The 23,771-nt window shown below is 41.5% G+C and overlaps 1 protein-coding gene across 4 annotated transcripts in view; it reads left to right on the top strand.

Annotated features, from left to right (window-relative positions):
* FANCC (FA complementation group C) overlaps positions 1 to 23,771 on the top strand; it is a 566,530-nt gene that overhangs the window by 435,809 nt on the left and 106,950 nt on the right. For all 4 annotated transcript variants that reach the window (XM_029617560.1, XM_029617551.1, XM_029617542.1 and 1 more), the window contains one exon: positions 7,643 to 7,695. In XM_029617560.1, the coding sequence (XP_029473420.1) occupies positions 7,643 to 7,695 (53 nt within the window). The remainder of the gene's footprint in view (positions 1 to 7,642; positions 7,696 to 23,771) is intronic.

Below are 23,771 nucleotides of genomic sequence, written 5' to 3'. Positions count from 1 at the left end.
TTTCCCACCAAACTGCAGAGCAGTGAGCAATGAGCATAGGAAGCGATTTCACTAGGATATTGCAGCAATGAAAAAACAGTATCAGGGCAAAGGGAGCCCATCAGTGCTTGCAGACTATTGCTGGATGGTATAAGAGATGTTCCATTTAATGAATAGAAGAGACAAGCCAAGAAGACCAAATTGCCACTGAAAAGGCACTAAATTATGCACATATATATACATAATAGGCCTGATTTTAAAAAGCATATACACACTTAAAATTGGGTTTTACACATGTAAATGCACTTTACCCGTGTAAGTGGGCTTTTGAAAATTGCTACAATATATGCCATTGAATTGTCCATAGATTATACATGTGTAAGTTCACTTTATGTGCGTAAATAAATGGCTTTTAAAAATTGCTACAATAATATGTTACATTTACACATGTAACTCTTTTTAAAGTTATCTCTAATAGTTTTTGGCCTTTTGTTTCATAGTTAAATTTTATTTCTGTAATCCTTTTGCTGATTTAATTTTTAAAGTGATACATAAACAGGTGAAATATCTTTAGTTTAAAATTTATGATTAAAACTCTATCATCTACGCATTACCTACAGATGTAAAATGTAAAAACTTAAATATCATAGAAACAGCCAATCAGCTGGTTTAATTGTCATGTCATATCAATAATAAATGGCACATTTTCTCACTAAAGCAGATAACTTCTAAATGTTTGTATACCAGTGTTATTCATGTGCAGGTAAATAATGGAGACATTTGGACTCGAAGTGAGTGAATCCTGTGATTTTATTTGGAGTTGTATGGGAGCATGGAGGGTAAAGGACTGGAAAGAGAAGTGCACCCAAAGCCCTACCCCTTGGAGGAAATCCTGCTGATTTGGACAGATAGAATGGTAGCAGGTTAAATTTGCATTGCTGATTTCAGGGAGAATGGGGAGGAAACCACATTCACACACACACACCCCTTCTACCCCCAGCATTTAGCCCTCCTCATGCTCCCTATAGCATTCAACTTCCTCCTCACTTCTATAATATCCCCTCCTCACCTCCTCCAACATTAACCCTCTCTCACACCACCACCCCCAAGCATTCATCCCTGCCTCACCTACCCTATCATTCATTCCCTCTCTCCCCACAAATATTTCATCCCTGCTTCACCTCACTCCTTTCAGCTCCTCTCCCTCCATATCAATCACTTACAGCTCCATGACTGTGCTCTAGAATGTCTCCTTCCTAGATATGTGCATTCTCATTGTAGACTGCTTTGTTTTGTTTTAGCACATGAACTAAAAAGCAAAGCATGCGCTAAAATGATAGCATGTGCTATTTTGAAACAATACACACAAAAACAAAAAAAAGTCGGGAAAAAAATCAACAGAACCAGAGGTCACGATTTGAAGCTCCAGGGAGGAAGACTCAGAACCAATGTCAGGAAGTATTTCTTAACGGAGAGGGTGGTGGATGCCTGGAATGCCTTTCCGGAGGAAGTGGTGAAGACCAGAACTGTGAAGGACTTCAAAGGGGCGTGGGATAAACACTGTGGATCCATAAAGTCTAGAGGACGTGAATGAAGAGTGGGTGGCTCGCGGGAATGACGGCTACTGCCTGGAGATAATACCCTTATTCAATAAACATACACACGGTTAATGCGACTCCAACATTGCTCTAAACCTCAATGGCAAGAGGAAATGTGGAAAAAAGGATTTGCATTCACAAAAAAGCGGGGAGTAGCTTGCTTGTTACGGCATTTACTACCCCAAACCAAATAAGCCTGATACTTCACTTTCAATGCATATCCAGCATAGCTCTCTGCTTCAGCGGCAGGGGAGAAAGACCGATATTTCACGCATATCCAGCATAGCTCTCTGCTTCACGGCAGGGGAGAAAGTCTGATACTTCACTTTCAATGCATATCCAGCATAACTCTCTGCTTCAACGGCAAGGGGAATGAAGAAAAGTGGATCTATATACAGACAACAACCAACCAGGACTGAATTATATAGCCTGGGTAAACAAATAAGCATGGGTGTAGCTTGCTTATTGCGGCGGTTACTACCCCTAACTAATTAAGCTAGATATTTCACTTAGATGCAGTTCCAACACTGCTCTCTGCATTAATGGTGGGGGTGGAAGGGAAATAGAACCTCTGCTTCACGGCAGGGGAGAAAGACCGATACTTCACGCATATCCAGCATAGCTCTCTGCTTCAACGGCAGGGGAGAAAGTCTGATACTTCACTTTCAATGCATATCCAGCATAACTCTCTGCTTCAACGGCAAGGGGAATGAAGAAAAGTGGATCTATATACAGACAACAACCAACCAGGACTGAATTACATAGTCTGGGTAAACAAATAAGCATGGGTGTAGCTTGCTTATTGCGGCGGTTACTACCCCTAACTAATTAAGCTAGATATTTCACTTAGATGCAGTTCCAACACTGCTCTCTGCATTAATGGTGGGGGTAGAAGGGAAATAGAACCAAAAGGTTATTAAGAGCCAAGAGTAACAGATAAGTATGAGAAAAAAAATGCGAAACTTCCTAGGCAGACTGGATGGGCCATTTGGTCTTCTTCTGCTGTCGTTTCTATGTAAAAACAAAAGCTAAAACTTTCACCCTATTTATCTCTACTCCTTCCTCCTCCACCTCTCTGCCCTCAGGTGAGTTTACTGTCCTGGGTTCACAGACTGCGGCTGTGTCTGTCCTAGCTCCCCCTTCTATAAAAAAACAAAGGAACAAGGTGGGAGTGGATGAGAGTATAATATGGATAGCCAGGACATACACTTCTCCCAGCATCCGCCCTATTACAATTATCATTACAAAAAATACACAGACACCAGAGTGGGATCAAAATAGGCCTCAGCTTTATTTTACATAACAACCAGGTGCCGGAGCCCAACAGAAGCAAGAAATAACTAACCCACAGTGAACATCCGCCACCAACCAGCAAGATGGACACCTCCAGGCCACTCGACCTGTCAGTTATCAGCATTGTACTATAGCTGCTCCCACAATCCCCGCCGCCACCCAGCAAGAAGCTGTGCATGCAAACCCTCGCCGCCGCCCAGCAAGGAGCCGCACGTGGGACAACTGCACTCAGTTGTGCCCACCGAAGATCCAGACCTGATCACTGTCAAGCCAGGCAACCTTTCATCACCAGGCTGAACCCCCAACCGGCTTGGGCAACCCGCCCACCCCCTGCTGCGACAACAGAAACAAAACCCCCAAACAACAAACCAGAATATAAATAAGGGTGGGTGGGTGGGAAGCAGCGGCAAAAAACGACGGCAGGCAAGTGCGCTTCTCACTGACACGTCTAAGCCAGAGATTACCAGAATCCTCCCCTTAAACTGAAAGCCCCGCGCCCGGGAACCAGTCGGCTCCCAAACCACAACTGCCCCTAACCTAACAGACTGGAGATTCCAGTCAACCAATCCCCATCCTCCCCCCCACCCCCCTCCTGGCCTGCTCACGAAGTAAGCCTGGCACCATATTACTAAGGTCAAGCAGGTACAAGACCTGCCTGCCCGCCCATCCAGAACAGACACTGCAGAATGGAAAACAATTGCTTTGCTGCCTTGCCCAGTCCCTCCCCTCCTGTTTCTACCCACAAACCTGCAGTAGCTGCTCTGGTCTCACCCCTTCTCTCTCCCCCACCCCCCCTCTTGGGTGGTCAGGAGAGGGGAGGGATGAGGCTAGAGCAGACACTGAAGAAAACAATTGCCCTGCTCCCTTTTCAGGCCCCTCTTTTTTTCCCGTTCCCTGCAGGCTTCCTGGAGGGGAGGGGCTGAAACAGTAAACAGATTGAGACTGGGGGCACTGGCCAATAGTCCTCTCTTGTTGTTTTACAGTACTCTAGAGACTTTTATTTGTTTTAGCTTATGTGTCTTGACTGGCTTCTGAGCAGGGACTGTCTCATCTGTGCTTGTACAGATAGAGCTGCGTACATCTTTAGTGCTATAGAAATAATTAGTAATAGTCACAGTAAGAGGTATCACAATGGCCTATTATTCTAGAAACCAATATGGAAACAAACATTTTAATCTATCCTTTTTTGCTGAACATTAATTGCATTAGGAGCCTGATTGTCTAAGATTTTTCTCTCATTTTAAATGTTATGTCTGGGGTTTGTTTTAAAATACTAATTGTTAATATGGAAACTATTGCATTTTTAATTGAGAGCCAAATGATATTTATTGCATGCAAATAAGGAATTACAAGAATAGATTTTTCAGCCTGTATTATAATATATTTAAAGTTTTATACTGGCAAAAGTTTTCTATTTTCAATTCATTTATGAACTATCACACAATCATGTGGCCCGCTTAAATCAGTAATCTCTTTAAAATCAAGACCACTTATATTCTGCAGTGGTTACAGATGTGCATTTAAATAATCTACCAACTGTTGCTTCTGTGTCATGTCTTTTTATCTGGTTTTCGCTAATGGCCCTTCGGTTCATGGCCTACTCGCCAGTCCTCTACTATACAGTTATACCATACCACCACCTTTGTGACCATATGGAAAGATATATACAACTTGCATCTGAAATAAGATACATCTTAATGCCTTATTATAAAATAAGTCAGAATATTTAAAAATATCCTTTTGAAAATTGTTAATAAAGTACCCATCCTTTTAGTCTGAGACGTAGGTGTGGAGTAGGGTAGAATGTGTCAGATTTGGCACAAACATGTTTTATAATGAGACATCATGATTTATGAAGGTGCCTAGTGCACAGAGATTTATGAGTGGTTTCATCCATTCTTCAAACCTTTGCTGTGAGGTCAGATTGCAATGACGATTAAGATTAGATGATTTGTAACCTGTGCACACTACCATTCATGGCGGGGTACATAAAAACATCAATTATTTAATCAATAATATATAAACAATAAATGGCTATATAAGCAAGGAAGAATCAGTTGTTGTAAAATACAGTGTATTGGTGATATAAGCATCTGGATAAGGGCTATCTTTTGGTGCAGGAATACCTCCTCTGCCTTTATAAAATAAAGATATATCTTGCTCAGTGCTTGTATGTTGGGTAATATTGATATAATCATGTGTAACTTTGCTCAGTCCTTTTCTTTTTGCAAGATACTCTCCAGTAGGCTGTGTTTAGTGGGTACGAAAGGATAAAGCTCTACCTGTGACTTTTAGTAAGTTGATGTAATATGAGTACTTCTCATAGATGCCAAAGGATAAAGATGTATTATAGTACTTCTGAATACTGAGCTTTTCATGACATACTCCTGTCTGTAGCCTCTGGGAGCTACATGAGAAGCATTCCTGTTTTTAGTTATCAAACTTATCCTTAATGTTATGGGGAGCTTTGGAGATCTTTCCATGTATACATCTGAATTCCTGTGTGTACATTTAGTCCTGATGTTGCAAAGCATTAAGAATTAAAAAAAAAAATTAGCGCTCAAATGTGAGGTTTCGTCAAGGTCTAGTCTTGATCATTTTGCTCTCTGGCATAGTTGATGTCACACTTTTATAAAATAATGCAAAGATGAATTGCCTTTGGTAATTCAAGCTCTTGCACTGTGAATGCAGACACAAAGAGCCCTTGTGACTGTGGTGGACTGCGCCCTCTTACTCCTCAGGGAATTCTGCTCTGCTGCGCAGTGCAGAATTTGTGCAGAGATGGCCAGCAGGGGGAAAGAGAAAGCAACCCAGAAAGAGTCCTCACACACACCCACACCACACACACACACACACACACACACACACACACACACTCTGCCAAATACAGTTCTCCTTCTTTTCTTGCTCTTTCTGTCTTACACTTGCACTAACACTTGAAACCTCTCCAAAATGCCATCATTGGCACTACCTGTGCTGCTCTTTGGCTCCACATGCCTCATTGTGATTTTGAATTTCCTGGTGCCCACGCTCTACTATTTTTAAAAAAATAGCCATAGTTATGGAGTACTTTAACTGTACGCCTGGGGGAATTCTGCACCAAACAATAACAAAATCTTTCAGTAACAAGTATTTTTCTGCAATACTTCTGGTGTCATTTTGAAAAAATATATGTACCCTGTTTCCCCGAAAATAAGACAGTGTCTTATATTAATTTTTGCTACCAAAGATGCACACGGCCTTATTTTCAGGGGATGTCTTATTTTTCCATGAAGAAGAATTCACATATATTGTTGAACAAAAAAATGAACATTTATCATATTCTGAATAGTTGTCTGGTTATGCTGGTTTGTGATGACAACTAACTGTGAATCCTGCAGGGTAAAAAAAATCACAGCTGCATGCTCTGGTGTTCTGTGCGACGGGCATGCTCCCAAATAAAAACTTTGCTAGGTCTTACTTTCGGGGGAGGTCTTATATTTAGCAATTCAGCAAAACCTCTACTGGGTCTTATTTTCGGGGGATGTCTTATTTTCGGGGAAACAGGGTACGTAACTGTGTAAAATTGTCAAATATTGCGTGCAGAATGCTAAATTTCTTTTGGTGCAGGAATACCTCCTCTGCCTTTACCAAAAGGACAGTCTGAATTCTATGTACATATTCCCTTGACATTATTTTAACAATCTCAGATGGCAACGACAAGTTGCCAGGGATACTTAGAACTCCTCTGTCCACTTTGTGGAAGCCTCGCCAGTCAGGGCCGTGGGCCCCTTAACTGGGCAGGTGTCCTGGAGCAAACCTTGGGGGGGGAGAGCGTAGGAAGAAATGGGAAAGGGAAGAACGTTTAAAACGTAATCAGAAGGATGGAGGAACAATGGTGCACCAACCTCAGGGAAGTAACAGCAAGGGGTCCTAAGAACTCACAAGAAGGGATGGGGAGGCATATTATCGCAGAGAGAGCAGAGACCAAGCCAGTACCCCGCCCGCCACGCCACAGCACCTTACAATTGGAAAGGATGGGTTTGGGGAGAGCGTTGTCCCGAGTCGCGGTCCTCACTGTCAAAATAAAAAGGGAGATTAGCGGTATGGGGGGGGGGGGGGGGCGGGGCCTCAGGTGCCAGTGAAAAGGGGGCAGCGCTTGGATCTGGCGTTGCCTTTGATTGGCAGGTAATACCGGGGGCTCAGCGTGCCGGTAAAAGGAGACACCTCGGGGGGGGGGGGGTGGATGCCATTACTGAGCAGAATTCATTAGTCCATTGCAAAGGTGGGCTGGGGGCAGGCCTTGTCTGGAATCTGGGGTCCCCAAGATCACTGTACAGGTGGTCTTGGGAGGCCTAAAGGAGGCCGGGTGGCTGCAAGGGTAGCCAGGAGTAAGCGAGGCAGCGGCGCACTGCCCAGAGCCACAGCCGCCACAGGTTGGAGGCATTCACGAGGCGGAAGGCAGCCAATGGGCATCTGTCATGGAGCAGAAAGTTGGAGCCCAGGTGTCCTAGTATCGGGGGTCTTAACTACGGAGTGTCTAGGGGCTGCCGGTGGGGAGGCACGGGTGAACATGCTTTTACCAGTTCATTGTTGTTCTGCACTTGAGTTTGATACGTTTGCAATCAAAAAGATGTGGTAGGAGGAGTTGGGGAAGAGAGGGGGTAACGGTGTGAAAGGTGCAGCATGCCCCAGTTATGTGATTTTTGTCACAGCTCTTGAGATGCTTCTGAATGGGGAATGACTATATACAATGCTTTAACCTCTCTCTCTCTGTTTCCTTTATTTCACAGCTGCAAACAGTTCACCACCCCTCTGTCTTCAAAATCGTTGATGAAATTTTCAGGCAAGTGTTTTTAAGCACCTTTCATTTACCCAAACAATTGCAAGCCAGTGCCATGGCATTACTTTCAGTTTTGTTAAATGGTATGTGGTCTGATCTAAAAAGTGATTAATAAATGTTGATAAATAATAAGTGAATTAACTTTCGTAATATGTAGAACAGGATAGTCTGTAGAAGAAAATATTGATATACAAAAATCTGTATTGTGTCCTTAATATAGATATATATATAGAGAGAGAGAGAGTGAGTGAGTGTGTGGTTTTTTTAAATTTACTATTGTATTATTTAAAAAAAAGCATTCAGTAAATTAAAAAAAAATTAACAATGCAGCTTGCTGAATTGCACTTATTTTTTTGCTCCAAAATGTATGAGCTTTTCTGTTAAATGTGCAGTTTTCTTATTAGTTAAATTGGATTGAGTAAGCAACCCCTTTTCTTCATTCAAAAGGAAAAAGCAAAGGTTCGGAGTCATATTTACAGGGATGGATTGAAACTATACACTTACAAGTTTGTACTTCTAGCTTTGAAAAAAAAATGTAGAGAGATGAGCAGTCATCAGGCACATATTTTATAATTTCTTTATAAAAAGAAAATGTGATTATGGAAGGCAAAGCATAGCCAGTAAAATATAAGGTATGATGAATGAGGTGGGTTGGCCTCATGGTTCTGCAGCAGTGCTGTGTGAGATCTGGTGTTGATTTCAGATCCTGGCTTCTCACTTTGGGCCAGCAGTGGCTGGAAATGCTACAGAGAACAATCACAGCCTTAGGGGCAGGTCTACTGGGCCATACTTGGGTACATAAAACCAGGTGTCGTAGCCCCCCAGCCAATGGCTGTCCCTGCAATTTCTGGGCTAATTTGGAAGGGGGTTAAAAATGAAGGGGAAACCCTTGGGTATTTGCAAACGAAGGGATCTGGAACTGGAACTCTAGTAATGGCCAGTTGCAGCTGCACTGGTAGCCAATCGATCAGGTTGAAACTGCTAGAACCCCTCTTCCCCCCTCCCCCAATAAAATATGAGGTAAAATAAACCTCCAAAGAAATGTTTAAAAAATATGGAGATATACAGACACACAGATACAAATAATTCATTATTATTGGTTATTTATGACACTTTTCCAGCGGGGAAGTTCAAACTGTGATACAGATAGGTGCAATGTAATAGTTCACACTGGCTAGCACAGCAGGATTAGTGCAATAGGCAGTTGAGTACACTGTGGGCCTGATTTTCAAAAGCATTTACATGCTTTTGAAAATGGGTTTTACTCATGTACATGCACTTAAGGGCATTTGACACACGTAAATGGCTTTTGAAAATTGCTACAGTACATTTATATGTGTAAATCCTTTAGAAAATTGCCCCATGTATGTGTTCAAATTTTGTTTACAGGCTTCAGTATTTTCTATTAGTTGTAGGTGGCATTTTGGGATTCGAGCACAGCATGAGTTACAGTAGTCTAGGTGTGAGATTACAGTGGCTTGAACAGCAGTTACAAAGAAGGCTCATCCAGGATGTCATAGAGACAGTGAAGCAAATGGCAATGTTTAAGGCCATTCTGGTCACTGCTTGCACCTGGGGTTTGCTGGTAAGTTGGGAGTTCAAAATGAAGGCCAGGAGCTAAGGGTTAGTGTTGTTCCATCAAAGGTCACTTTGGGATGAAATGAAAACAATCATTAGATGAAAACAACTATTTAATTTAAAGATTAATTTGTTCAAGTTTTGCTGTACTGTTCAATTATTTCATCATATCTAAAAGAAATTTATACGATTATCTCATGCCAAAATACTGACTTTTATTTCTGCCTTGTAGCTGCTTTTTTAGGAGTTTCCTAAGGTAAATGACATACTAAGCAGCATATGTGATAGGACCTTCAGCAAGTGCACACTAGGTTTTGTAGGTGCAATTGTTTACAATTTAGCATGCTGTCAGAAATAGAAGAAATTTTTCTTTTATATTTTCAATTGTGCACTTTTTTTTTTAAGAAACAGCTAAAAAATTGTGCTATTTCCAAGGTAGATACCAGGGAACCTATACTTTGGGGAAAAAACCCTCAGATATTTTAACCTCAGAGATTTATCCTTTGTTTTGAATAATTTTAGTGTAAGTGGCAGGTCTAGGTTGGTGCTGGAGCAACTGTAGTTCAAATAAGAAAACTTGATTAAAATGTTTCCCTAATTTCGCTGTAACAATTCTCATGTATCATTTTTTTTTACCTCTTTCAAGATGTGGTGGCTGTATTACACAATACAGACAGGACTGAAAGCAGGGGGTGCTGAAGGCCATATGACCAAGGCAATTTAATTTGGGGATTTATTCCTTGTTTTTGTCTCCAGTGTGTGCTCAGCTACCATTTTAGGTCTGTGAACTTTTTGATAGATGTGAAATGAAGTAATACACTTAATATACCACATGAGGGCCTCAGATCCTGCGGAGTGCATTTTCAGAATTCACTGGTGCCTTTGTGTGCATTTTATTGTATTTAAAAGCCATCTAGTTTCTCTCCACTCAAAAAGTTACTAACCAACATACAACAAACCAGATGTTATTTATGGGTATCATGTGAGTGTTCTGTTTTATGAATGTACTTCAAAACTCAGCCTGCCTGTTTAAAATCAAGTGGAACACAGAATAAACAAGTGAGGTGTTTTCTGGCTATGCAGGACAGTAGAAATGTAGACTGTTGTACAGTATATGAAATAGAATTACCTAATCAAGAAATTAATCTTATTTTATCTGCTTGGTAGTAGCTAAAGACTTTCTCTGATTAATGAGCTATATTGCTGAGATTATGGTTATTCGTTCTGCTGCTAAATGGTAAAGAGCAAGAGTGTATTATGGTATAGTCACAAAAGTCTTTGATATGTTATTTAAACCTTGATCTACTAAATTGAAAGATCAAGAAGAATGCTATGAACAAGCATGTTCGGAGTCATATTTACAGGGATGGATTGAAGCTATACACTTATAAGTTTGTACTTCTAGCTTCGAAAAACAAATGTAGAGAGATGAGCAGTCCCGTACGGCTGCAAAATTCTAAGAGACATTTGGGTCCAACAGAAAGCATCTGCCGTAACAAAAACTGTTTGTGAAATTTGCTCCTGATGAAGCGATTTTGATCGCAAAACACCGGCCGTTGTCGGGTGCTATTTGGGATAGCTTGGATCAATGATGCATTTTTCAACTCACAAACGGGACCTAGAGGATAATTAATAAGCTACTTCTACACATAAAAAATCCATTTAACATCACGCCGCATATGACGAGAAGTCCGGACGGCAAGTGGGTTCACTGCCGTCGTCTGGCTTGCTGATGCGGTTCTATATATATATTTTCTAAATCAAGATTGTTCAAAGAACATTAAACAAGTTTGGATAAAAGCACATTGTGGATAGAGTTCCTATACTTTGTTTTTTTGGTTGCATACAGTTTGATACACAAAACAAGTGCTGTGGTTCTTTGTGCTTTGGTTTGTTACAAAATTGTAAGACATGGTGTGAAACTTTTGAGTATGGGGACTAAACCTAAAACTTGAATATGCTTATTTCTCTTCAGTCATTTATTTATTTGTTTGTTTGTTTTTACTATACCGATGTTCAGCTGGTTTTATCACACCGGTTTACAGCTTAAACAGTGGAAGCTATAAGAATAGATTTCATATTTTAAATTGAGACATTGTAACATGATTAGGGAGGAGGAATAGCCTGGTGGTTAGAGCAGTGGACTATGAACCAGGAGACCAGGGTTCAAGTCCTGCTGTCGCTCCTTGTGACCTTGGGCAAATCACTTTACCCTCAATTGCCTCAGGTACAAAAATTTAGATTGTAAGCCCTCTGGGGATAGAGAAATAACTACAGTACCTGAATGTAAACCGATGATGTGATATCCCGATTGAGATCAAATGTCTGTATATAAAAATAATAAATAAATAAATGATTATTTTAATAACATGGAAAACTTTGAGACATGGGTAACTCTGTGATAAGAGTACTTTTGTAGCAAGGGTAAGTTTGGAACAAGGGTAACTTTGTGACCCAGAGATCACTTTAACATGGGTATAGATGTAGCCAGATGGCTTGATTCGCATTGGGTTAACCATTATAGGCTCTGTTGTGGGGTGGGAGGCGTGAAGTGTGTGTTGATTGTGGTGGGGAGGGAGGGCTCAGCTTGGTGTGATAGGTGGTGTGTGATGTGTCCCTGTGGGATATGCTTTTTTGAAGAGCCAGGTTTTAAGGTTCTTTTTGAATGAATGGGTTGTGGAGTCGAGCCTGAGTTGAGATGGTAAACTGTTCCAGATTGTTGGGCCCGCAATTGTTAGGGATCGCTCTCTAGTTGAGGTTAGGTGGGCCATTTTAAGTGAAGGAGTTGAAATGAGTCTAGTTTTGGAGCGGAGTGTTCTCTGCGTGGATTGGAAGTGCAGGGCGGGGCTCATCCAGTTTAATTTTTTGGTGTATAGTGCTTTGTGGATGAGTGTTAGGACTTTGTATTGAATCCTGTATGGGATGGACAGCCAGTGTAGGTTTTTGAGGATTGGTGAGATGTGTTCAGTTCTTTTGATGTTTGAGATTGATCTTGCCGCTGCATTTTGGAGTAGTTGTAGTGGTCTTAGAGTATTGGTTGGGAGGCCCAGGAGTAGGGCGTTGCAATAGTCGAGTTTGGAAAATAATAGGGCTTGAAGTACTGTTCTGTAGTCGTGATTGTAGAGTACTGCTTTGATTTTTTTGAGAATCTGGACCTTGAAGAATCCCTCTTTTATTATTGTGTTGATGTAATTCTTCATGCTGAGTTCGTTGTCGATGATAACTCTGAGATCTCTGACTGTGGAGGTTGTTTTACTCATTGTGGTAGGTGATGAGTCGTCGTGTTTGAGAGTTGAGATGTTCTTGTTGTTGATGTGCAGTATTTCTGTTTTATTGTGATTGATGCTCACATTTCAAATTGGCCAACCTACAAATGTCTTTAAGACACCTGTTTGTGGTTGTGTATAGCATTGGGTGTCATGCTGAGAGCAGGTTTTCTTCCTCCTGCTGGGCCCCACCAGTGAGCCAGAAACACCATAGTCTATCATATGATATGGGTCAGCCAGATTTGCAGCAAGAGGAAGAACACCTGCTAATTATGAAAGCAATAGTTTTATCAAGTTTTAATAATTTTGGCTGATTATACATACCTTATTTGTGCCTGTTTGTAAACCGTTGCGGTGGTACATAACTTAGCGACAGTATAGAAAAGTTTTTAAATAAATAAATAATCTTGTAAACCTGGGCATGGAATTAATCTTGAGTTCTTCACCAGGTCGCCACCCCCTTCCATTCCACCATGACTTTTCCCTCCCCTTCCTTTGGCCCCTGCTTTACCCTCTTTTTCCTTTTCTGAAATCATAGAAGAAAACCTTGCAATCCTTTCTCCTTCTCTAAACTATTTGTTTCTTTGATCATTTTCATCCAGTTGCTCAACTCTTTCTCCTGTAGTCGTCCCTTCCATCGGTCACATCCTCAATCTATCACTCTCTTCCATAACTGTTCCTGTTGCCTTCAAATGTGCTGTGATCCCTCTACACCTGAAAAAATCCTCATTGGACCCTAACTATTGTTCCATCTCCCTCCTCTCTTTCACATCTAAACTACTTGATTGTGCCGTTCATCTCTACTGTCTTGATTTTCTTTCACGCCAAGCCATTCTTGATCCACTCCAATCTAGCTTTTGCCCTCTACATTTCCATAGAAACAACCTTTATGAAAGTTTCTAGAGACCTATTCATGGCCAAATACAAGGGCTTTTACTTGACCCTCATTCTTATTGATCTATCTGCTGCTTTTGCCACTGTTTATCACCTCCTACTCCTTGAAACTCTGTCCTTACTTGGATTTCAAGATTCCATTCTTTCTTGGCTCTCTTCTTACCTCTCCCATTGTAGTTTTGGTGCAACCTCTGCCACTGCTATCCCACTATCAATCAGTGGGATAGCAGTCATGAGCCACCTACCCTTCCATCTCTATACTTATTCTTTTGGTGCTCTGATCTTCTGCCATGGCTTTCAGTACCATCTTTATGCTGATGAATCCTGGATCCACCTCTCTACATCAGAGCTTTCATCAGGAATCTTGTGTCTTGTGTGTCTGGGCTTGGTAATCAGGTCCGTCCTAGAAGGAAGGTGTTTACTTTTGAGAGGCAGAGTGTAGACACAGTGGTAAGGTCAGAAGCTAGAGAATCACCAGGAGAGAAAGAGAGAACAGGAATGCAGGAAGCAGGTGACACTAGAGACTGAACTGTGAAGCAGGAAGGTTTATGTGCAGAAGTGCTGTACATGAATACAAGTGCGGGAATCTTGGAACATGAATACAGGAATACTTCAAATAGTACAAGGCTTGGATACTTGGACTAGAACAAGGTTTGCACCCTTAGACTAGAACAAGGCTTTGAAATCAGGAAACAAATGAGTCAGATGACACAAAATTGTTCAGAGTAGTTAAAGCACAAGCAGATTGTGATAAATTGCAGGAAGACCTTGTGAGGCTGGAAAATTGGGCATCCAAATGGCAGATGAAATTTAATGTGGATAAGTGCAAGGTAATGCATATAGGGAAAAATAACCCATGCTATAATTACACAATGTTAGGTTCCATATTAGGTGCTACAACCCAAGAAAGAGATCTAGGTGTCATAGTGGATAACACATTGAAATTGTCGGTTCAGTGTGCTGCGGCAGTCAAAAAAGCAAACAGAATGTTGGGAATTATTAGAAAGGGAATGGTGAATAAAACGGAAAATGTCATAATGCCTCTGTATCGCTCCATGGTGAGACCACACCTTGAATACTGTGTACAGTTCTGGTCGCCGCATCTCAAAAAAGATATAATTGCGATGGAGAAGGTACAGAGAAGGGCTACCAAAATGATAAGGAGAATGGAACAGCTTCCCTACGAGGAAAGACTAAAGAGGTTAGGACTTTTCAGCTTGGAGAAGAGACGACTGAGGGGGGATATGATAGAGGTGTTTAAAATCATGAGAGGTCTAGAACGGGTAGATGTGAATCGGTTATTTACTCTTTCGGATAGTAGAAAGACTAGGGGGCACTCCATGAAGTTAGCATGGGGCACATTTAAAACTAATCGGAGAAAGTTCTTTTTTACTCAACGCACAATTAAACTCTGGAATTTGTTACCAGGGGATGTGGTCAGTGCAGTTAGTATAGCTGTGTTTAAAAAAGGATTGGATAAGTTCTTGGAGGAGAAGTCCATTACCTGCTATTAAGTTCACTTAGAGAATAGCCACTGCCATTAGCAACAGTAACATGGAATAGACTTAGTTTTTGGGTACTTGCCAGGTTCTTATGACCTGGATTGGCCACTGTTGGAAACAGGATGCTGGGCTTGATGGACCCTTGGTCTGACCCAGTATGGCATTTTCTTATGTTCTTATGTTCTTACTTCCACAGTGCGGACACCAAGATGGCTGTTGAACCAGCACTGTGTGTTTTCTAAGCATGCCTTATATACTGCTGAGAATAACACCCAATGGTAGTCCAATCAGACGAGTGCAGGGGATATCTGACTCTCCCAGGAAACAGGAAAAATATACTAGAACTCCTGGGAAAGCCAACAGCGTTCACAGCCTCATGGTAGGTTCAGGGTCTAGATATCCCAGGGTCAGAGGTTCAGACCCAGTTGAACCTGACATCCAGTCCCAAATCTCAGCCTGCCTGTCTGATATTGTCATATATATGCCACCATCACCACCTTAAACTTAACATGGCCAAGAAAGAACTCCTCGTGTTGTTTCCCCAAACCCCCTTCCCCTCTTCCCTCTTTCTCTATTTCTGTGGACAATACGGTCATCTTCCCAGTCCCCCTTAGTTCCCTAATCTTGGTGTCATCTTCTCCTCTTTTTCTCTACACACGTCCAAAACACTGCTAAAATGTAACATTTCTTAACATCAGCAAAATCCATCCTTTCCTTTCTGAACACTATACTTATAACCCTTTTCCATTCTCTCAATACCTACTGCTTAGATTCTCGCAATCTGCTTCTCACAGGTTCTCAGTGAACTAGCTTTCTTCACTGCAATCTATCCAAAATTCAGCTGCACAACTTATTTTTCACCAATGTCACTACACTCATCAAACACCTCTTCTCAGGTGTCTCTATGTTGACTCCCTATCTGCTTCTGCATACAGTGCAAGCTTCTCATAGTCTCTTATTAAGTGTATTAATTCTGTAGCTCCTCGCTATCTGTACTTTCTTCTCTCACTAAACCCTTCTTCCTGAACTCTGCTCATCAGACAAGTCATTCCATCGCCGCCAGCTCTGTGCTTTCTACCTTGCTGCACTGTATGCTTGGCCTAGACTTTGAGTCAGTGTGTAATGCTCCTTCTTTGGCCTTACTCAAATCAAGTCTAAAACCTCCATCTTTTTGAAGCTGTTCTTAAATACGAATCCCTGTTTCTCCTTGTTGATGTTAACCTTTTCTTAATAAATGAAAATTCCCAATGTCTCTCTTGTCCTGTATGTTTGTCTTGATTAAGACTGTAAGTTCTACAGAGCAGGGACTGTGCCTTATGTATATTTGTATGGTGGTGCATATGTCTAGTAATGCTATAGAAATGAAAAGTAGTATCAGTAGCAGCATATTATGCTTCATATTAGTGTGTTTATTCCTAAATGAACACCTAAGTATAGTTTTCTTTTGGTCAACTTTACAAAATGCTACTTTAATTTAAAAAAAAATAAATCTGAGACCATGTGATGCTGTGAGGGAGAACAGACGTGTTGCCTGATCTCTTTGAGGGCCCTCTTCCCTTTACTTATATTTTGCAGCAATCACAACATCCTGATTTAGACGCATTCCCGGTGACTGGATTCCCTTTACTCAAAAGAGTGACGCGTCACATTTTTATGCAATTTCTTTTTCCCCACATTGGCAGCGACAAATGGCCAAAAAGGTGAAAGAGAGGGGAAGGGGTCTGATCCTAAAATGGCTGAAGACCCAACTCCAACCCTGCCTCCGAGGGGCCGGACCTGATGAGCTATGTTGTTGCCACGGCTGTGCTTGTGGCTCTGGAAGGTAAATTTACCCAACTTTCTACACAGCTATCCAGGGAGAGCACGCAGCTTAATGCAATACAACAGCAACTGCAGTCAGCAGAAGAGCGTCTGTCTGATGTGGAGGACATTACGGCCTCCATGCTGACTGACATGACGCAGCTAAAAACCCAATGTGCTACAATACAGCAAAACGTTGATGACCTTGAAAACAGATCGAGGAGGATTAACCTACGGGCCATAGGGGTACCAGAATCGGTCCCAGAGCAAACTTTGAGCGCTCGTCTGGAAATTTGGCTTACGCAGGCTTTTGAACTAGGATGATAAATATGGTGATCTGTGGATCGAGAGGGTCCATCGTTTGGGGCCTCTGTCTACAGGGGACAGTGTCCACTAAGCCCCAAACAGTCATCTTTATGGTCCTAAATTTTGCACATAAAATCGAAAATTTGTGGGCTTATTGCCACCAAAAAGAGCTGCTGTTTGAGGGTGAAAACATTCTTCTTTTTCAAGACTATAAGGTGACGGTTGCATTGTGGAGGAAGGCGTTTGCTCCTGCTTGTACTCAGCTGACAAAACTGCGTATTCGATCGACATTACTTTTTCCAGCCAAGTTGAAGGTCCTTCATAACGGGAAAATTATTTTTCTCACCTCAGTTGAAGAAGCCAATAATTTTTTGCAAGGATTAAACTCTGGCTAATGTTTGCTTATTCTTATTTCTCTGGTTTTTCACTCACATTCCCTTTTCTTATTTGTTCTTCTCCTATATTTGTATAAATTCATTATCTTGCTGCTTATTTTCTTAAAATGTATGGTTGGTGGGAAAGCCCTCACAGCACCAATGGTCTATCCATTTTGGATAATTATTTTTGTTTTGGTTGATGGATGGGGCACAAGGTTTTGTTTTGGATTTTTTTTTTTACATCCTTTGTCCATAACACATTTATACTGGGTTCTACTGGGGTTTTTTTTCCGAGAATAACTGCTAAGAAGGTATGTACTCAACATATGCAGACTATTTTTATTGCATTTGTTTTCTGTTCTTTTACTTCTGGTAGTTTGCTTTCTTATTTATGGTATTGGATTTGTACATTATTATGGCAAAGATGCAATATTTGTATCTGTTGCTCCCTGGGGGCGGTGGGTCTAGGCTGGGGGACCTTTCGCCTGCATGTAAGTCATGTTGCATTACTACAGTTTTGCTCTATTCCTTTTGGTCCTCTGTGTTAGGCCTCAGATGTTTCATTTGGAATGTTTGTGGGATTGGCTCAGTCACGAAACGTTATAAGGTGTTGCAGGCAATACGCAGATTTCATGTAGATACAAGATACAAAACTTTCAGAAACAGAATATCTCAAACTGCAGAAGCAGTGGGTGGGTAAAGATATTTTCTGCTTCCTCTAATACATGGAAAGCAGGAATGGCCATAAATCCCTTTCATTTATTGTGTAGCAATCTATTGTAGATCCAGAGGGCAGGTACCTCTTTTTGGTGATTGAGCTCTTTGGTAAACAGCTTATTTTAGGCAACATTTATGCTCTTATCTATTCTCAGTCCTTTTTTCAATATGATATTTAATATTCTTTTATCACACTCACATCTATCAGTAATTACTGTGGAGATTTTAATATTGTTTTTGATAGCTCCATTGAGAGGCAACCATTGAAACCTGCCTCGCGTGCTGATCGCACTCATGGTCTCCCCTATTTGTGCCATAACCTGGACCTGATAGTCATTTGGAGAGTCCTTCATCCTCTGGAGAAGGATATTACACATGTTTTGAGGGCACATGGTTTGAAATCGCGCTTGGATTATTTGCTGGTTAGTAGGGATTACTTCTCAAAGGTGATGGGCTCCGAAATTGGTCCCCTTGAAATCTCTCTGATCACGCTCTGGTATGGTTTGACCTTGGAGGGATTTGCCCTTGTCGACAAGCCAGAATGGAGATTTCCCGCTTACCTTTATTATGATACTAAATTTCAGGCCTATATATGGGATAAGTGGATAGAATATGCCCATTTTAATCAAAATCATCAGGATGATCCTGTCCTTTATTGGGAGGCTGCTAAGGCTGTGTTACGTGGAGAGGTGATAGCTTGCTAAATGGAAGAAAGAACTTGCAACTTGTATATTATGTTTAGAAAAACAGTTGGGAATAGCTAAACGAAGGAATTGCCAGAATCTCTTAGTTACAACTTGTACACAATTCTATGCAACTCAAAGTGCTCTTAATGAGCTCATTTACCAGAAAACTAAGAAAAGCTTACTTTATTATAAATACAAGCTCTTTCGATATGGAAATAAGGCAGGGAAGTTTACTGGCCAATATTATAAAATCTTGGGAAGGCAAGACACATTTTAGCTTTATGAGACAACATGGGCCAGGTGAAACATTCTTCTAAAGATATTGGGGAAATATTTTATCAATACTAGAAGGATTATATAGAGCTGAGCCTTGCAAGCTTCCATCCATACAAGCTTATCTAGCTAAAACTGCTTTACTTCAAGTGATGGATGGTGATCAGCAGTGTTTAAATGCCCCAATTATGTTCCAAGAACTGATCATAGTGATAAAATCCTCTGCTCTATGTAAGTCTCCTGGACCAGATGGCTTGCCCAATGAATTTTTAAAAATTTTGTCAGACCATGTCTGTTTGCCTTTAGGTAAGCTCTTTGAAACTCTATCAGACCCTACATTTACAGAATAGGCCGCCAATAAAGCAACTATAGTAGTTCTCCCCAAACTGAGATGAGATCCTACTCAGCCTAGTTCATATCTCTCAATTTCACTTTTGAATTGTGATATAAAACTTCAGGCTAAGATCATGGCGGATCGTTTGTCCTCTTTCTTGCCTAAGTTAATATCTCCTGTGCAAGTGGGGTTTGTCAAGGGCGAGCTGTAGTAAATGTAGGACGGGTTTTGGCCTCTATGGACTTCTCTCTTAAACATCTAGATTTGTTATTAGTTAGTTTTGAAGCTGAAAAAGAATTTGATAGGGTAAATTGTTTTTTTCTATTTGAGGTTCTCAGGTGGTATGGATTTCAAGGACAGTTTGTATCTTTCTTCACCACACTTTACACTAACCCGCAGGCTGCAATTTTGGCTAATGGGGAGTTCTCTAGGGACTTTGTCTTATCTAAAGGTACTCACCAGGGGTGTCCCCTATCCCCTTTTCTTTTTATACTTTCTTTGGACCCCCTTTTGCGGATTTTAAATTCTTCCACAGACACAGACACTACTTTTAAATTGGTGGCCTTCGCTGATGATTTTCTGATATATATTACCAACCCTATTAGGTCTTTGCGAAAAGCCCCACAAGAAAGTGAAGAATATAGTCTTCTGGCAGGCTTTAAACTAAATTTGGACAAGTCGGAGGCTATGGTACTTAGAGATGGAATATTGCTGTATGGGGTAATGATTTCCCCCTTAAATGGGCTGGAAACCAAATTAAATACTTGGGAGTGTGGCTCACTAGAGATATCTCTGCCCTGTATTCTGTAAATATATCGAGGCTACAGGAAAGGACTGACAACTCCCTGCTGTCTTAGATGCATTTACCTCTGTCAGTAACAGGACGCATTCATTTACTTAAGATGACCATTCTTCCTCGATGGCTTTATGTAATGGGTGTTCTCCCAGTATTTCTTCATGGATCCACTCTTAAGCGGTTTCATGGGACACTTAGCTGTACATTTTAAAACATACATGCACACATGCTCGCACCAATTTTATAACATGCATGCGCCAGTGTGTGCATGTTAAAAAAATCTGTTGGCCACACGCACATGCGTGCTGGATTTTATAATCCATGCGCGGGTGGGGTGAATTTTTGCAAATTTTGTGCGGTGACGCAATGGGAACTTCCCCAGTTCCCTCCCAGTCTGCTCCAATTAAGGAGCGGACTGGGAGAGAACTTCCCTAACCCCCTGCCTAACCTTCCTTCCCCTTCCCCTCTCCTCCCCACCCCTAAACCTAACCTACCTTTCACCATTTTTTTAAATTTTCTGCTCCTCAGAAGCAGTTACGCTGGCCAGCCGGTTGCCAGCACGAGCTTCCCCAGGACAGTGGTTAATGGCCACTGTCCCGGCTGGCCTCCGACCCTCCCCACCCAGACCACGCCCCCGGCCCAGCCCTGTTTTAGGGCCCAGCACTTGTGCACATATCACCACTTACACACGTGGCCGGGCCCTTTTGAAAATGCGCGTGGTGTGCGCAGTGCCCGGCCACGTGCGTAAGTGGTGATTTTTACATGTGCTGGGCTTTTAAAATCCAGTCTTTAGTCGTTTTCTTTGAAAGGGCAGAAAACCTAGGTTGGTTCTGAAGGTTCTAATGAAACCGCTCCATAAAGAAGGCTTTGGGTTGCCTGACCTGAGATTGTATAATCATGCGATTAACCTAAAACATATTGGGGGTTATTGGCTTATGAATACTCATTTTTATTCTGATACAGATTTGGAAGCAAAATTTGTATCCCCTATATCTTTGAGGTCTATACTTCAGAATAACTATTCTTCTGTTTCTCAATATGTACAGTCTGCAATATTTGTGTTCCCTCTCTGTAAATCTTGGAGATGGTTAACGTCTAGATCTCTTTTGCCCTCACGCACGCCTCCTTTTTTACCTATTCGGGGAAATGTGGATTTTCCTCTGAGCCTAGGTCTTTCTCATTTTCAAAAGTGGGAATTAAGGGGGTTAACATTTCTTTATCAATTGTTTAAGGCTGATGTGTCCAGAATGTCTCTTCCTGATGTGTGCAAACAGTGTAACTTCTCCTTGAAAGATCTTTTTTTCTATTACCAAATATGACACTTTCTCCGTCCTCTCACTGATGCTGATCACCAAAACTCGAACTGGTAATTTCTTTTGGACTGGTTTGACTTGGAGGACCCTGGACGGCATTCCATATCTTTCTTCCATAAAGCATTGGAAACCAAACACAAGACCTGGATTTTGGATAATGCCTGGACTAAGTGGCAACGAAAGTTGAGGATTCAGTTTCCACTCCTGGCTTTTATCGCCAGCTTCTCAGCCATCCGCAACATTACATGCAATGTCCTAATGAGAGAAACTCATTACAAATTATTCTGCAGGTTCTATATGTCTCAACATCAAGCATGTTTGGCCAAGTTCACCGGCTCAAATGTGCGTATAAAATGTAATAAGGAGGTCACTTATCTGGGTCATTCTTTTTGGGACTGTAGCCTTATCTAGACTTTTCTGTATGTTAGTACTGTACTGGACCTTCCAATTCCTTTTTCATCGCAAATTGCGTTATTTGGTATATTTTCTGTCTTTTTCAGGAGCTTTGAAACAAAAGCTCTGGATTAATAAAATATTTATCTTGGCAGCCACAGCTAACTATTCTGTGTGTTTGGAGACAACGGGACGAGCCTTCTACCCAATGGTGCAAGAGTATCTACAGTTTGATTATGGAAGTTCTTTCGAGCAGGCATTCCTCTCTAGTGTCTAAGAAAAGAACTGGCTATCTGGATGCCATATATAATGTCGTTACTGCACAGAACACGCAGCCAAATTTTGAAAGACTTGAACTTCTAGTTTATGCCTATTATATGCTATTTGCCTACTCAGCGGGGGGGGGGGGGGGGGGGGGGGGGGGTGAGGAGGTTGGACGGGCCAGGGACTTTTTCGGATCAGTTAATAAGTTTTGGATAATGTCAGAGTTACATAAACGTTATATATATATATCAGGGTACAATATGTATCATGTGTTCCAACCTGTGATTGTTCACTTTTTGAAATGTTAATAAACAGATTTAAACATTAAAAAAAACTATTTAGGGATGTCACAGGCAAGCTGCATCTTAATGTTCTGTAGAGGGTGTTCATATATATTATTTTTTTTAGTGTATGGGGAACATGTTTAGATTTAGATTTTAGATTAAATTACTTGCCTTTCCAAATCCAAACTTGAAATGAGTTACAAATTCAGGTAGAGTTGGTAGGTTCCTGCCCCAGAAGGCTTACAGTCTATGGACCTCATTTACTAAACTGTGTTAGTCATTTACAACGTGGTAAACAGCTTAACATAGTGGTAATGCTTGGTATTGAAATACTGGTGGTGGTTCTAAATCCAATAATGCTGAAATGGTAATGCATTGCTTTGCATGCTAATGTATTCGAAGCAGCCTATTACTAGCTAATTTTACGTAAATCAACCTGGTTTACTAGGAAAATCGCAAGCTGCATTACTTGCATGAAAGTTAGCTACAACTGATGCTCCCAGATCAGTGCTCCCCCCCCCCCCCCAAGTAAATCCTTCCCCCAAGTTTCTCAAAGACCCTGGTGTTCTCTAGAAGATCCCCTGAATGACTGAGTTCCACCCTGGGCAACTGCCAGCTTGCCTTTGCACCTATCACATGACAGGGGAAGTTGGCTCCATTTTGAAAAATGACTGCCACCAGGTCTGGAACATAGGGGGCACTTTGATCCCCCACTTAAACCCCTAGGGCAAGTTGGTAAGTCCAGGGGAGGTCAGCAGCAGGGAAAAACTGCTTCCGCAGGGGGGAGGAGAGCTATTTTTGACTGAAAAGGAAGGGTGGGGATTGGTTTGGGGTCTGCACCTGGAATTATTAAATGGGTAAACCTTTTTCAGGAACATCCACCTCCATGGTTGGCAGAGGGTGAGGGTGGAACAGGGGTTCTCACAGACCCCAGGTGTCTACCACTTTTTTCAGGGGGTGTTAGTCCCTTTAAGGCAGAGCAGCCCCAGAGCTCTGTGGCTGCCATTACACAGTATCTGCAGGGGCAGTAAAGTCACGGTATTTTTTCCAGCAGTTTTTTAATGCTGGGAAAAATAGCATAGAGTTTACAAAGGTATAGTACAGAGTACCAGAGCTTAGTAAACCCCCAGGGGTTTGTTTTTTTTCTCTTTTCGCTCCTGGAAAAATACCATGGCTTAGGAAGTGAGGCCCTAAGTTTGCATCTGAGGCAAAAAAGGGTGAATGGACTTGCCCAAGGAAGCGGGGGAGCGGGATTTGAACTCTAGCTTCACTGGTTCTCATATTCCTGCTGTAACC

Source organism: Rhinatrema bivittatum, chromosome 1 (assembly GCF_901001135.1).
Source record: "Rhinatrema bivittatum chromosome 1, aRhiBiv1.1, whole genome shotgun sequence".
NCBI classification, from domain to species: Eukaryota; Metazoa; Chordata; class Amphibia; order Gymnophiona; family Rhinatrematidae; genus Rhinatrema; species Rhinatrema bivittatum.
The sequence above is the reverse complement of the archived record's forward strand: the minus strand, read 5'-3'. Positions and strand labels throughout refer to the sequence as shown.